General features: G+C 45.4%; 1 protein-coding gene across 1 annotated transcript in view; it reads right to left on the reverse strand.

Moving 5' to 3' along the window:
• Nucleotides 1-16,541, reverse strand: part of VAC14 (VAC14 component of PIKFYVE complex) — a 1,984,055-nt gene that overhangs the window by 652,174 nt on the left and 1,315,340 nt on the right. The window contains exon 14 of the mRNA XM_078670682.1: nucleotides 14,289-14,445. Coding sequence (XP_078526808.1) covers nucleotides 14,289-14,445 — 157 coding nt within the window. The remainder of the gene's footprint in view (nucleotides 1-14,288; nucleotides 14,446-16,541) is intronic.

Consider the following 16,541-nt stretch of genomic DNA (forward strand, 5'->3'; position numbering starts at 1 on the left):
GGATAAATCCAGATTGATCCGGATGGACCAAGTCACTAATAACCGTCAAGAGACGGGATGCCAGGAGTTTCGCCAACACCTTGGGTTCAACATTTAGTAGAGATATGGGCCTGTAGGAGGAACAAAGATCACGTGGTTTACCCTCCTTGGGGATGACAACTATTGTGGCCAGTCTCTGATCATAAGGGAGAATACCCCGTTCCCGGGACTCCAGAAACATGGCGCGAAGATACGGAGCCACCCTATCGGGACGCAACTTGTACAATTCGATCGGCAATCCGTTCGGGCCCAATGCTTTGCCCGAACGGAGGGAACGGATGGCAGTAGCTATCTCATCAACCGTAAAGGGGGAGTCCAACGCCACACGGTCTAAATCGGAAACAATGGGCAGGGCTATATCACGCAACAAAAGGCGAGAGTCAACCACATCCCTCTCAGACACAGGGGTATACACCATACGGAAGTAATCGGCAAACCGGTCAACTATGCCAGTCGGGTCCGTTACACTCACACCACTCGCAGACTGAATCACGGGTACCACACGATTAGCTCTCTCTTTCTTATCCAGCCATGCCAGCAATTTACCCGCTTTGTCACCCACATCATACAAACGACCCTGTTGCTCCCGAAACATCACTTTGGCGGCATCTGTGACCATGGACTTATAAGCAAATTGTTTCAGACCCAGGGCATGGAGCTTCTCAGGCGTGACACCAGATTCCAAACCCTCCTCCAATGCAGAAATCTCCCCCTCAAGATCAACCACCTCTCTATTTCTCGCTCTCTTAGCCTCTACAATAAGGGAGAGGGCCCGCCCACGAATCACGGTCTTAAAGGCCTCCCATAGGGACACAGCAGAGGAAACCGATCCCTCGTTATCCAGAAAATACGAGTCAAAGGACTTAAGCAGAAGGGTGCGGGTCTCGGGGGAGGTGAGGTACCACGGATTAATGGGGGCCACCCGGCCCACTGCCTCCACTCCAACCTCAAAACGAAGCCAGAGCGGAGAGTGGTCAGAGACACCCCTGGGCAGGTGCACTATCTCACGCACCGCTGGGGACTGAGCCGCAGGCATCAGGAAATAATCCAGCCGAGACAGACTCCCATGGGCCCCAGAGTGAAAGGTGTACTGAAGCTGCGTAGGATGCAAAAGCCTCCAGCAATCCACCAGGCCAAAGGTATCCAAAAATCCACCCAACCACTGCTGAGCCGCAGGGGTATCCCTAGGGGGGTGGCGATCGTGGAGACCGGAGACTACTGAATTAAAATCACCAGCCAGAAAGAGAGTACTATCAGGGAGGTCCAACAAGACACGGCCCAAATCTGAAAAGGTAGAAGTCTGCAAGCCGGGGGGCACATAAACAGTTAACAAGGAGAGGGCACGGCCTTCATATCGACCCACAAGAACAGCATACCGCCCCCGATCATCCTGAATAACATCATCAATAGCCAGGGGGAGGGAAGCCCGGACAAGGATACCCACACCCCTGGAACCCGAGGTAAACCCCGAATGCGCTACGAGGCGATAGCCCCACCTATTCATTGCATGACAAACATTGCCTATCAAATGAGTCTCCTGCAGGAAAACAATGTCAGGAGATAAACGTCGTATACATTTCAACACCACACTTCGCTTGATACGATCTCCCAGACCATTAACGTTCCACGAGACAAATCTCAACCCGCTACCCCCCATCCCACCCGAAAAAGCCCAAACCCCCCACCAATGAGCATGACCATAAAAAGGAATCCAGATACAGAATAAAGTCGCCTTGAACCCAGAACACACAAACAACAAACTTCCCAACCACCCACCCCCCAGGTAACAAGAAAACACCCCCCACCCTGCACCCCTGCAAAAAGCTAAAAAGCCACCCCAACCTGCAGTGTGCCTGTCGCCCAAGAACCCCTATTCTACACAAAGACCCCGGAGGAGGAAAGGCTCTGTCCCACCCGCCCCCCGATCAAACCAATGACGAGAAAAAAATCATACATCAAAACACATGTGAGGTAGAGGAACATAGGCTTACATCCCTGGAGAAGGTATACAAAACAAGGCATCAGTCAAAGATAAAATGTTCAGCTCTCTACGCCACCCTCAGCACCGCCCGGGTGGGCTTCGGACTCAGTCTCAGGAGGTCGATGAGGCAGGGAGTCTAGCCAGTCATTCACAGCATCTGGCCGATCAAAGAAGAAAGTACGATCATTATACTCCACCCGCAACCTAGTCGGAAAGAGCATTGCGTAACGCATCCCCATGTGCCTAAGACGCTTCTTGGCACCACGAAATCCCATACGCTGCTTCTGGACCTGTTGGGAAAAGTCCGGATAAAAGTTCACCGTGGCATTCTCAAAGGCCACCGGGCCCTTCACCCGCGAGGCCTGCAGGATAGCGTCCCGATCTCTATAGTGGAAAAGCTTTGCAATAATAGGTCTCGGCGGGGCGCCCGGCTTGCCATGGCCCCCTGGAACACGATGTGCGCGCTCCACTGTGAAAAATTTACTAAGGCCAGACGGAGAAAGGTGGTTCTGGATGAGGTCTTCAACCAGGAGATCAACCGAGTGGGGTTCTGGATTCTCCGGCACACCCACCACGCGAACATTACAGCGACGTGCCCTGTTCTCAAAATCCTCCAAGCGCCGGGTCATGAAATCGTTCACCCTACGGAGATTGCCAATCTCCGTCTGAATATCAGAGACGTCAGTCGTGAGGCTGGATGATTTGATATCCAACGACTTCACCTTTTCGTTCGTCTTGGAGAGATCGGCTCGAATCAAATTCACCTCAATTGCCACAGTGTCAAGTTTGTGGGCCAAGGTTTCGTACTGTTGGCCTATGGATTCCCTCATGCCAGAAATGGCGCCCATGATGTCCTGCAAGGAGGGCTCCGTCGACGCATCCACTACTTGATCGGACGCGATGGGACCGGGCAGGGCAGCTCCGGGGGACCCTTTAGAGTGGGTATAACGATCCATAACATTGGATTGAACCGGACCCCCGCGCAGCGGTGTCTTCGTCTTGCGCGTCTCTCGGTCCCCTCTGCCCGCCATTTTGAAGATGCGTCACGAGTAAAGTCACCAGGGTCGACGGACCGGGCACCAGAAATGGAGGCCCCGGGACCAAAGGACTACAAGAGGGATATCACCAGGATAGAGGCAGCCCACTCCAGGAACAGTGCAGCCAAGGGCCAGACAACCCACTCGTGTCCCGGCCGCAGCTCTGGCCCGACCCTCTCACCAGTGTCCCAGTCTGAGGCAGAAACGAAACCGAAACTTAAGAAGGGGACCCGCAAGACCAATCCCCCTGCCGTTGTTGTTCAACTCCAAGACGGCCACCGAACCTCACCCAGTCCCGGGCGTACTTCGAGGGTGGAGCCCAAAAGTTCAATTGAACATAATTCAGGCACCCGATGTCCAAATCAGTTTCTGAAAGGTCCAGGTAGATCAGCCCAACGTCCTCTATATGAATCCTCGCAAAAAATCAGGATTAAAGCAGGATATTAAGCCGGGAGCGGCGGGGGTCCGGAGAGCGCTGTGCTCACGCGGCCATCTCGGATGCCCGCCAAGCTCCTCCTCGCCAGGAGTTTCTTAACACGATTCCTCTTCAATCGATCTCTACTGAAGATAGTCAGAAGTTAGGTGGTGCGATTACCTCTGAGGAAATAATTTCTGCCATTAAAGCAACTCGGTCGGGAAAAGCTCCAGGGCCAGACGGCTTTCCTATCCTGTTTTATAAAACCTTTCTTTCTGCAGTTGTTCCTCGTCTTAAGGTGGTCTTTGATCCTTTCATCCAACAAGGGTCGGTCTCAGGTTCTGCAGCGGATGCCACCATTGTTGTAATCCCAAAAGAGGGCAAAGATCATTCAGACCCCAAAAATGTTCGTCCCATTTCTCTCCTTAATATGGAAGCGAAAATCTTTGCCAAAATTTTGGCTAAGCGTTTAGAATCATTTATTCCTAAGCTTGTTCACCCTTCTCAGACTGATTTTGTTAAGGGCCGCTTAGCGAGGGACAATATCCGTACCTTTTGTCATGTTCTGGGTGCTGCTAAACGCTCTTCCCTTCCAGCTGCGGCCTTAGCCTTAGACGCCGAGAAGGCTTTTGACAAGGTTTCATGGCCTTTCTTACATGCGGTTCTTTGTGCACATAATTTTGGCGATTCGTTTGTTAATATGGTTATGTCTTTATATGCTCAGCCTAGGGCAAATATTAAAGTCAAAAGCACCACTTCTTCTTTTTTCAATCTTCGCCAAGGCACCAGACAAGGCTGTCCCTTGTCCCCTCTTTTGTTTTTACTTTCTATTGATCCGTTGCTTCGCTTGATTGACATCCATCCAGACATCAAATGATATAATTTTGGCTCACATCGTATTAAAACTGCTGCATATGCAGATGATGTTCTTATTTTTTCGGAAGATATTGAACGAGCCATTCCCGCGATTTCGGATACCATCTCCCTTTTTCAGGTGTTTCTGGGTATACCCCCAATAAGGACAAAACGGAAATGTTTCCTTTAAACGCTTATTGTTTTCCGGCTCATATGGGCTCTGCAGGGTTTAAATGGCAATCTAAACAGTTTAAATACTTGGGGATCTGGTTTTGCAGTACTCTTTATGATACTGTTGCGTACAATGAGGCTCAAACTATTACTAAAGTACGACAACTCTTAGAGACTTGGTCTCCTAAACATATTTCTTGGTGGGGCCGTTTTCAAACTATAAAAATGATGATTATCCCTATTATTAATTTTGTTTCTTCCATGCTCCCTGTGAAACTGTCCTCTTCTTTTTTTCATACGATGAACTCCCTCACTTCCAAGTTTCTTTGGAATGAGAAGAGGGCTCGAATTGCTTATAAATATTTGAAGAAGCCTTATGAGTTGGGTGGTTGTAACTTTCCTGATTAGGAGAAGTATCAAACTGCTTTTTTGGCCTCGCAGGGGGCTCTTTGGCTTGCCTCGATTCCTGACCATGTTCCTTCTTGGCTCTTAATTGAACAGAATATGGCTTCTCCCTTATCACCCTTATCTTTTTTAACTACATCTACTCTATCTATCCCTTTCTCGCGCTCAATCATCTTAGATACCATTGCAGCGATCAAACAAGTTGATAAGCGAGTTGCTATTCCTATTCATAAATCAAGATAGTCCTCGTTGTGGCACAATCCTCGTATTAAAATTCTTATTGACCCTCTGTTGATTGTGTATTGGGCTAACAAAGGGATAACTTTAGTGCGACATCTGTATTATTCTAATGGGGATCCACTTCCTTTTTCTACTTTATCTCAACAGTTCTATCTCAATAATTTAGACTTCTACACTTTCCTGAAAATAAAGGTGGCGATAGCTAAAACTCGTCTGATTCCTAATTCTCCTACTATTAATTTATTTCAAATGTGGCTTTGTTTAGGTCATGTGGCTTCCAAAATTTATAAATTTCTTTCTTCCGCTTCTTCTGTCGACTGTAATGTCACCCAACAGAAATGGATATCTCATTTTGAGCAGAATATGATTGCCCATATTTCTGAGGATGACTGGCGTTTGATTGGGAAGCTTTCTCTCCGGAACAAGGTTGCTCCTTCCTTAATCCAATCTAAATTTTTCTCTATTAATTTACTCCACTGGACTCCGGTACGTTTACACTCTCTTCAGTTGAAGGATGATGATCTATGTTGGAGTTGGGGTCTACGTACAGGCGATTACTTACACATGTTCTTTGAATGTTCGCTTCTTAAACCCTTTTGGGATTTAATACACAAACATCTTCAATTGATTTTTAACCTCCGGTTCCAGCTTTCTTTCCCCATGATTTTGTTAGGCCCACTTGCGTCTCGGACTCCTCTTCCCTTAGATTCCTCGGACTCCCAATTACTAGATTTGTTACTAACTATTGCGGTGAAAGTAATTCTTATGGAATGGAAATCTTTTTCTTCAATTTCTTATCACACTTGGTGGGCATGGGTATCCTTTTTGAGAGGTGCACACACCTCAGTTGATGACGCTCATCTCTCCCCTTCAATTTCTACTGGTGTCTGGAGAACTTTAGATTCGTATATGGATTTAGCTTCTAAGGGTTTGGTTGCTCAATATCCTTTTGATTCGTTTGCGTGAGTGTTGTCCTTTTGTTCAGGAGTAGCTCCCCAGAAGATCCTTTCCTACCTCTCCTTTCCCTTCTTTTCTTCCTCTCCCTATCTTTACCTTCTATCTGTCTCTTCCTCCTTCCTTCCCTTTCCTTTTTCTTTCTTTCTTTCTGCTCTCTTTTCTTCTCTCTTTTAAATCTCTCTTTTAACCCTTGGTGATACCATTGTTCTGGGTCACGGTTTACTGGTTTCCATATTATATTTTATCTCAAGTAGTAATTCCTGATGAATTTATATTTTTTCCTCATATGTATCACCTCTATGCTATTCAAGTTCTTATGTACTCTTGAAATCCTAATAAACTTATTGAACTAAAAAAAAAGCTTAGAAAGCAGAGGAGGGCACTGCGGTCATGCAAGAGGCAGAGTCTACCCACACCTAAGGCCAATCACACTGCTTTGACAAGACTCTTGCGCATATGCGCGTACACATACACACACACGCTGTGGACACACATCCTATGGCCAATCTTGATGAAGCTTACTGGTAGTTTCGTGATTGACTATCTATTGCAGGCTCTGTGATGTAAGTTACGTTGGCTTGTAAGAGTTAAGGTTTGCTGCAGAGGAGCAGGAAGCTCCATTTACCAAATGTTTCCAAGAAACACAAGCCCTGCAAAGGAGGAGGTAAAGTCATCAAGACAGGTATGTTTTTGAATGGAGATGATGGGAATGGGGCTTGGCAATTACTGTGTGGGGGTGAGCATTGACACCTGTCCTTGTGCATGCATGTGTGTGTGCCTTTGCACATGTTTGTATGCAAGTGCACACCTATGTGTGTTTCTGCTAACCACTGCTTCGCATCTGATGACCACCCTCAATCCCCTTTCCCCAAAACAGCCATTATGGTACCTCTAAAACAAGGTGGACCTCATTGGCACAGTGTGGCCATCTTACACATAACGGTGACCCTAGCATAAAATGGCCTGCTATAAACTATTGGGGTATTCTAAGCACTGTGCTAGGTCTCACATACAGTGGCCCTTCCTGGCATATTTTGGGCATTCTAAGTATTAAGGAGACTGTGACACAAGATGGCCCACTTTTCAATATTATGGACATTTTAGACCTGTCGGCTCTGGAATAAAGTGGAATTCCATGGCATATTATTAGCATTCACGGCATTATGATGGACTTGACTAAAGTGGCCTTCCATAGTATATTGTGGGCATTGTATGGGTTCTGGTGGCCCAAGCCACCATACTTGGAATATTGTGGATAGTGTATGCATTAAGATGCCACTAACACAACATAGCCTTCATTTATATGTTGTGGGAAGCCAAGAGTAGTGGTTGCCAATCCTTGCATAATGCTAACCAGGCACATGGTTGCCACCAATGGCTTCTGAAGGGCATATATAAAACGGACCGCTTACCACTGGCAAGTTTTTTGTTATATGGGCCAGTAAGGCCGATTGTGCCTTTAATGGGCAGTAATACATGCAAGTCTTTCATTTAAAAAAAGTGGTGTTTGGGGGACTAACACATTCTATTTAACTCTGTTTACCAGCATGAGGTCTGGAGTCGCTTCTCCTATCTAAGATTTGCCATAAACACATATTCTTCCGAGACACACCCAAGCAACCTTGCAAACAGCAAATATTACCTTTGAAATTGGGTAATTTTTAGGTGATGGGTCCTTGCCCAACATTTGTCAGGAGTCATCTTTATTTATAGAGGGTGCTAGGTGCTGTTTGGGGATTTAACTGCACAGTTTCTAATATTCGGATCAGCAGCTAGCAAGAAGCACCAGGCCCACCTTTGCAAATCAAGTGGGTCAAAACCTGATGAACCTTCTTAACGGATTTGGGCAAGAACTGGTCAATATGACATTTTACTAAGGCAGCCCGCGGTGACTGGTGCTTCAACTGTATTGAGTGTGCAGAGGTAATCAGGTATTAGAGAAATGGCCTTGCAGGACTGTCGTTTCAGCACCAGAAAGAACACTACAGGAGGAATAACATTGAGAGAGTCTCTTCAAGATACAGGGAAGGAGCCAAAGATGGAGGAAGCATACTCCTATTAATACTGCTAGGATTTGAAACTACAGAGGTAATGGGCCATACCAGGCACAATTTACCAACTGGAGTTTCTACTCCTGGAATATGCTGCCCAGTCCCCTGTTGAACTAGACATTGGTTCTGCAAATACCCTGCACCGGTGTTTCCCAAACTGTGGGTCACAGCCCACTGGTGGGTCGTCAGCCGATATCTGGTGGGTTGTGAAAGAGCAATAAATAAAGATGCCTTTACATTTAGTATGTAACTGGTCACATTTGCTGTGCTTTGAAGACAGAGGTCAGGCTATATCTTCTGACAAATGGCTGCTTATTGTTTTAACATGGAGAATGATGTATACTTTTCTTTCTGTGCTAAGTGAAACGAGTTATTAATGGAACTATGTGACAATCTTGTTGGGGTACAGGAATTCTGAAAGGAAAGGCTGTAGGATGTCATTTGTTTTTGTAACTCAAAAAAACTTTAGCCACCTGTAAATGAACCGTACACATATTTCAGAATATATCAGCAGTTAGGAAAGCAAATATGAAGCACATTTTTTGTACTTTTAAAGAGTGGTGGAAGCAAAGATTTTAATAGAATCAAGACACTTCTACTTAGTGATGCTCAAACGATAAATATTCACTAACACTCTATTTCCACACATTATCATGTGAGTGCTATATAGTGTAATCAGTAAAACTATATGTTTGTTCAAATTTAGTGGCCATTTCAATGGAAAATGTGCAGTCTGTAAATGACAGTGTGAAACTGCACGATTCTCTAGTACTATATTTGCAACATTGTGCTCCAAAATGAAGGTATATTCGAGACCATACCACTCTCCCGCTGAATACAATTGCTACACGTTGTGTGCAGCTAGGATTATCACAATACCTTTGACTTCAGTGATGTAACATTGATGACAGCACACCTACTTTGAAAATGGTTCCAGCACCACTGATGCAAAGTCCACTGATGTCCCCAAGTCCGTTCTTAACCCCTTCCGCGCTAATGACAAAGCCAGCTCGTCATGGGCGTTACCTGCGCTACGCGGATGACGAGCTGGCTTTGTCATAAACAGCGCATTTTTGAAATTCCAGCTCACAGCGGGAAAACGCGGTAGCGCGGAAGCGGTTAAAACACACCCTTGCAAGTATTCCCAAGCAAGACTCTGAGTGAACCTTCCATTATTGTTTGCTGCTGTTTAGTTTACTTCATAACGCTATTTCAACAGAAAATGTGTCCCTATATGCAATCATACACAAATATCCCACTTGTGTCTGACTTTCACACAGAAATTGAGAAATAAAGATGTGGCCTAATGGCCAGAGCAGCTGACTTTGGATTTGGGGAACCAGGTTTAACCACATCGATGCTGATGACGGAACGGCTCCGTCATCAGCCGCGGTGGCGCTGTGCTGATGACGGAGCGGTTCCGTCATGGCCCGCCCAACGTGCCTGCGCGGCGCGTTCTATTGAGCGGGCGGGGCATGAAGGAACCGATCCGTCATCAGCACAGCTCACCCGAGGCTGGTGACGGAGCAGTTCCGTCACCAGCGTGTGAGCGCCGCGTGGCCCCCCGCCCCCTTAGCGCTGCGGCGGAATAGCCGCCGCAGCGAAGGTGTTAAGTCACGCGTTGACTCTGGGTAAATCACATATTCTCCTGAGCTAAATGCAATGAATCTAACCTTATGTAATGTAATCTGGGTCTTATTTAATGCGCTCCAATGCCCTTGTGCAGTGTTATTGCTATATATAAAACTGCAATATCTATACGGAGTCCAAAGAGCATCATCGGGCCTCATTTTAACACAAACATAGATATGAGGCCTTATCCCATACTGTGCTGCAGAATTGGGTTTTCAAATTTCCTAAAATCACTGGTATCAACACCAGATTTTTTAGAAGCATTGTGATTTTAGGGAGCAGATGCCACTGGCCAGCACCCCACTCAGAAAAGTGTTCCAGGCCCAGTGCACTTTAACAGCTGCCATTTTTATGAGTAGATAAATATCTTTACTGCAGTCTGATAAAGAAGGGCGTGGTTGAGGTTGTATCATTTGACAATTGCTGTTAGACAGAAACACAAAAAATTGCAAAGAGGTTGCTATTTCTGTCATTTACAGCATTTTCTAAGCATGTCGACCATTACATTTAAAAAATTGCCCGCGTCTCGTGTCTTTTGAAGCTAGGTGGGTTGCGAAAGCTTGTCGTTCTAAAAATTGAGTCATGGGTCTCAAAACTTTGAGAAGTACTGCCTTACACAGCAACAAAGTGAATGTTAAACTCTTCTTGGGCATTGGTGAGAAGTGGAATAACTAAAAAAAAAATGGAAAACGGGTACATATGTTTTATTCAGATAGAAGCTAAAGAAGATCTCTTTTGCATTCTTGCATTCCGAAGTGCGATTACAGTCCAAGGTGAAAACCTTACAAGTCGCTGATGACAAGCAACTGACAGGCGAGCCCAGGGGATGTGCAGTGGTCAGGGCAAAAAATGCAAGCTGCATATCAACCTCCTTAGAATAAATATGATAAAGTATTTGGGCCTAGTCATACACTGTACTTTGTAATACATAAAGCAGTACTACAGTAGTACTGCTCATGGACTATAAAACGTACTCCCAAACATACATCAGGAGGTCTTCCCCTCTCCCATCTTTTCTGTGTGGAGATCTATGCCACAGCGGCAAAGATCTCTGCAAACTTAGGTATATATTTAAGTAAATGCATGAGAGACAAGGGGGGTCGCTGGACAATGAGGGATACTTTCTACTAAATTGGAGGGGCTTAGGAAGGAGAGGCTTATGTAGGGACATGCTATTACACCTACTCCACAAAAGAGTAAGACAACTGCAAGTCACAAACTACTTTGAAAGTTACTACAAGCCCTTAAGGTGACAAAACAGGTATAAATGTACTCCAGACCAGCCTTGGAGTAAGTCAAGCACCACGTGTGGCCACTCACAGGTACTACAGCACACTGCTTACAACACACTGCTAAAGAAAACAATTAAGGTAGGTGCTAATGTAAATATATTAAAATTATTATTTGATACACATTGAATTTGATGAGTTAATGTGCTGTAAGATTTTTATTAGTTCTAGTTTAATAATATTTTACATTCATTTACATTTTACATTTAAATTGTTTTAATATTTTTTTTAAAGAATAATAAACTGAAATAATTTTCCCTATACTTTCCCATACGGAAGTCTCCGCTGTGGTGCATGAGATCTTCACCTATGTGTGCAATGATCCTATTAGTAACTTAACACTGCTAAATCCTATTTTAGGGGGCTCTCCTCCGTTATTTGAGGCGGTGGAGACATAGAAGTCTACACATAGGTGTTAATCTACACTCAGCGAAGGTGAAAAGGAAATAAGTGTACAGTTACACTTCAGTGTAGAAATAAATATACTTGTGAGTAAATATCCATGTGTATATATATATATATATATTTTTTTTTATTGAGCATTTCAAAACTATACATCCGGCATACAATGCCTTTTCATAGCAAACATATATCCATAACAGCGAGAAAAAGAAAACAAAACAACAGAAAAGAAACAGTACCAACAAAAGGTCAGGCGTACTTGTACAATAATTGTCAGTGGTCAGTTTGCCGTACAGATGCATCTATATTCATCCTATATCATAAACCGGGCGGCATAGCAAACCATCAGCAGTTCCAGCATCCCCATTCCTCTAACATTGCTTCAATCTGAGACCAATTCTTGTTGAGCCAGGAAGTATTCCCTCAGGGGAGCCCATATGTCCTTGGGCCTGGACGATACCGGCAGTCCCTCGGCATACAGTTCAAGTTGTTCGCGGTAGTAGACCATGTCCTTCAGCCACATATCGATCTTAGGACCCAGGCGGCTGTCCCATGTGAATAGCACCTGGCTTTTTGCCAGTAGAAGGGCCGCTCTCACAAACCTCCCCAACACAGCCTTGACATTAGGTATGTATCCCAAGAGGCACGACAGCGATGTACACTGAACTTCCAATCCTGTTATAGTGCTTATAAGAGCTAGGACCCCCTCCCAGTATTTAAACACCCGTCTACATTGCCATGCTAAGTAATAAAAGTCTGCACCAGCCTGCCCACATCGCGTACAACAGTCTGATTCCCGCAAACCCATTCTATGCAATTTTCTAGGAGTATGATAGACCTGGTGTATGAATTTTAGGTGGATTATCCTCAGATCGTTGTTGGATGTCAATTGCCCCGTCAGTGCACAAATGCGACCCCAGACTACGTCTGTATTGGGGGGGGGGGGAGACAACAGAGTTCCATCGTTCTAAGATGCGGGCATCTCATCCTGTATTGCCCTGTACAGTTTGGTGACTAGTTTTTTCCAGTGGGGTGACACTATCGTTAGTTGGAATGCGTGCAGCATCGTCGGTTCATCAGGGAAAGAGGTGTAATAGTCTTGTATAGCCCTGTGTAACCTATAACAAGTGTATTGGAACAGTTGCGTGGGATGATGAATATACTCCAGCCCTTCTCTAGTGATGTATGTCTCTCCAGGTTATAAATCCGTCATTGATGTGATACCCACCTCCCTCAATGCCTCAATGGGGCCACGCTCTTGCGCCACTGACAAAGCGGCATGCCCAGCTATGGGCAACGCAGGCGCGTATAGAGGTAATTTCTGTGTGCGCTTACCAATCTCCTGCCATGCCGCGATGGTGATATCCAGAGTGTTAATCTCGTTTCTTGGCGTCTGTCTAGAAATATGTGTGATAATGCCACTCAGTGGTATCGGATGAGCCTCCCCTTCCTCCACCGCTACATGGGGAACAAAGTCAAGCGACTTAAACTAAAAATAGGCGTATTGTGCTTGTCCACATAAATAGTACGCATAAAAATCCGGGGCTCCGAATCCACCTCTCTCAAAGGGCAATGTCAGCGTACGCCAGCTGAGTCACGGTTGTTTATTTCCCCAGACTAAGCGTAGTAGTTGCGTCTGCAGTGTTTTAAAAAAGTATTTGGTCAGTGGGATAGGGATAAATACAGAAACTTTGGGAGGACAATCATCTTGATTAGAGCAATGCGATCTGCTAGGGATAGTGGTAGACAAGTCCAGCGATAAATCTGCTGCACAAAGGTAGTGTATGCACGACCATAGTTTTCTCTAATCACCACTTCAGGTTCCCGGTACAGCCACACCCCCTAGGTATTTGATGGGTTCCACAGACCACATCAGTGGGTACTCTACTTGAAGCTGTGTAGTAGTGCACGTCAGGGGGATGATAACCGATTTGTCCCAGTTGATCTGGAGCCCCGAGAACAGTCTGAATCTAATATACTCTCGTAGCACCTGTGACAGGTATCTCTGCGGTTCTCGGATACATAGGACCATATCGTCCGCATATAGTGAAATGCCAACTGGGCGGTTATGAAAGTTTAGTGCAGTCTCCCTATGACCTTGTCGGATTCTACACGCCAGGGGCTACAAGGCAATAGCAAAGAGCAAGGGGGATAAGGGACACCCCTGCCTCGTGCCGCGATCTATTGGGAAAGGTTCAGAGGTAAGTCCCCCCACCCGAACCCTGGGCGAGGCATCAGCGTATAGGACCTGTATCCACTGCAGAAAGGCCGGAGGAAACCCCATGCAGCGCAGGACATACCACATATATCCCTGTTCGATCGAATCAAATGCTTCTGCAGCGCCGAGGAGCACTGCAACTGCTGACAGGTCTGGATTAAGCACATGAAACATACCGAATATAGTCCTCAAGTTCAATGAGGTGGCGCGGTCCGAGATAAACCCTGACTGGTCCGGGAGAATAAGCAGGGGTATTAATGGCAACAATTTGGTGGCCAGAATTTTTGCTAATATTTTTGCGTCCAGATTAATCAATGACAAGGGATTCATGTGTATATTTACCTTTGTGAATAGACCCCCTTAGAGTTCAATGCCCAGTCCTTTAGTCTCAGGTGAGATCTTCCCACAAATGCTGAATGTGAACAAGCAATGTAAGAATGTCACAGGCGCGAGCTTTCGGTGATCTAATTCAGAAAATTGACCAAACTAAAGTCACGATTAAATGAAAGTGTGGTATGCGGATCTGTGCGATTATGTAGCAGCCACTCAATGTCATTGCTGCATCTAGGGCTTCTTAACGGACTGTCATCTCTCACCTGTTGGGCTGGTCTGCACTCCCTTCCCTGTGGCTGGCACCAGGAGCGCTGAGGGCTTGGATTGCATGTCAGGGTTGTCAGAGGATACCGGGTCTTCTGTCTGGCCTGCTGGAGAGGAGGCAATCTCCGCCAGAACTTCCAGGTCCTTGAGAATTACCTGAGGAGAAACAATTAGGAATCAGCACCTCAGAAAAGATTGACAGGCGCTTACCTACGAGAAATGCAAACCTGCTTAGAAAGAGCAACTCCCATTCACACATTTATTAGACCAGGGACACAGTGCCAGAAGGAAACAAACCACTTCTAAAGATCACCTTTTCAATCGATGGAAACCAATGCTAATTAGGGACCAACCAAATAAAAAACGGCTTCTTCTCTGTAAATGCAGTTTGGCTTCTAGCAGCAGATGTATGCTGTACTGTCCTTGATTTATTCTGTAGAAAGCACATTCAACCCTTGGGGCATCCTGGTGCTAAAGAAGTTAAAGACCATGCTGAGTTCTAGATCTCGTCATAAAACACATACAAAAAGAACAATACATCTTCTGTAAGTCTTGTCACCTCGTGAAACAAATTGGAACAGGTTCTTGAAGATGATGCCAGAGAGGATTCAATCTGTTTTCTGTGGGATCGCCTTTAATGTTACGGCTATTCAAGAAAAATGATTTTAAAAAATGCATCTTTGGAAACATTCGCTTTTATAATTTGTGAAAAGTCAACCTTCAGAGCCCTCCCAAATGTTACAAATCTCTGGCAATGATATACTGGATCCATCTGATCTCTACGGCAGATCATCTTTGACTCCGCGGATCCATGGTGGAGAGACGGGACTGTAAACCTGCCTTCCAGCTGTGGAATATCTGTCCATGACAGAAGGCCATAAATCTGAGGAGCCTGCTCCGTTGTGGGGATTATGAGCTCAAGTCGAGATTTGTAATATCTAACGTAGAGTCCCTCAAGTCTGATCGATCAGCTGTAAATGCAGGGATTAGGGCCTGAGAATGATACGCTGTGGTAGCGGTCCTTAAATCCGCTGCTGCGGCCCTGAGTGTTGGGGTCGTGGATAGGAGATCAGTCAACGGCAGGAAGTCTGTGACTGATGATCAGCTCTCAGGGCAGGGATTATGGCTGATTTTCAGCTCTGCACTGATCCAGCGCTCACTGCCGGCTTTACGGCACGACTGCAAACAATATGGAATGGGTCAATGGAGAGTCCCTTGGGTCTCACAGGTGTCGCCATCACCGGTGAAATGATGGTCTGCATTCACAGCAGCTTATTGCTCATGTGCACCAGAAATGCTGCTCTACATGTTGAGGTGAAGGAGTGAATGACTGACTATACGTCTGCAGGTCCAATCAGAAGAAAAGCTGCTCAGTGGCCGGTGGCTGCAATGCGAGACTTCTCATTTGATCACATTGCCAAACTGCCCTTTTAAAACATATCCTTTTCTAAGATGTTATGTGGAATTCGTACAGAAGCCATGCACACAATAATTCTGCCTGCATGTGTGGACACTGCACATATAACAGTGGTGAAGAGCACAGCAAATTTAGATAAGGAGCTGAGATCGCAGAACTGTGTATGATGCTGGGTCTGCTGGCTCAGTGGACTAATGCATCCACTGCAGGGGCTTGTGTTCGACCTCATGGTCACCGGTTCAAATACCGGCGGGTCCACTCAGCCTTTCATCCATCTGAGGTCAATAAAGTGAGTACCATTGAGTTGGGTAACAATAAACATCTGTTATTCATTGCCAAGATACCTACGGGTGAACGTGCGCTTTACAAATACACATGTTCTGTTATTTTATGTATTAAAAGAATGTGTGGAATGCTTACGACAAAGAAACATTATGGCAGTAAAATACATGGGATTCGGCAATCCGTGTGTAAAACCTGTCTCTAATGTTCTTACTACAGCCGAGTTGTGCAGTATCTAGTGATCAGTAATAATGAAATGACATAGCTGCTCAACAGTAGTAGTTTATGACCGTGCGTTTTGACATCACATCTTAATACCTCCTGACAGAGCCGGCACAGAAGATAAAATACAGGCCACCAAAAAAACACAACTGCAGTTGAAAAAACTGGCTTTTACGATTTCTGATCTATTTTTCAGAACTGAATAGTGATCACCATAAAGGAGATATTTATGACATGTTTATTTTGTGCACACTGTAGGTAATTACAGGAAAGGCAGAATACTCTGCATGTTTCTACACATCCTTTTTAAGCAGACTCACATTAAACTGAG

Source organism: Lissotriton helveticus, chromosome 12 (genome assembly GCF_964261635.1).
Source record: "Lissotriton helveticus chromosome 12, aLisHel1.1, whole genome shotgun sequence".
NCBI classification, from domain to species: domain Eukaryota; kingdom Metazoa; phylum Chordata; class Amphibia; order Caudata; family Salamandridae; genus Lissotriton; species Lissotriton helveticus.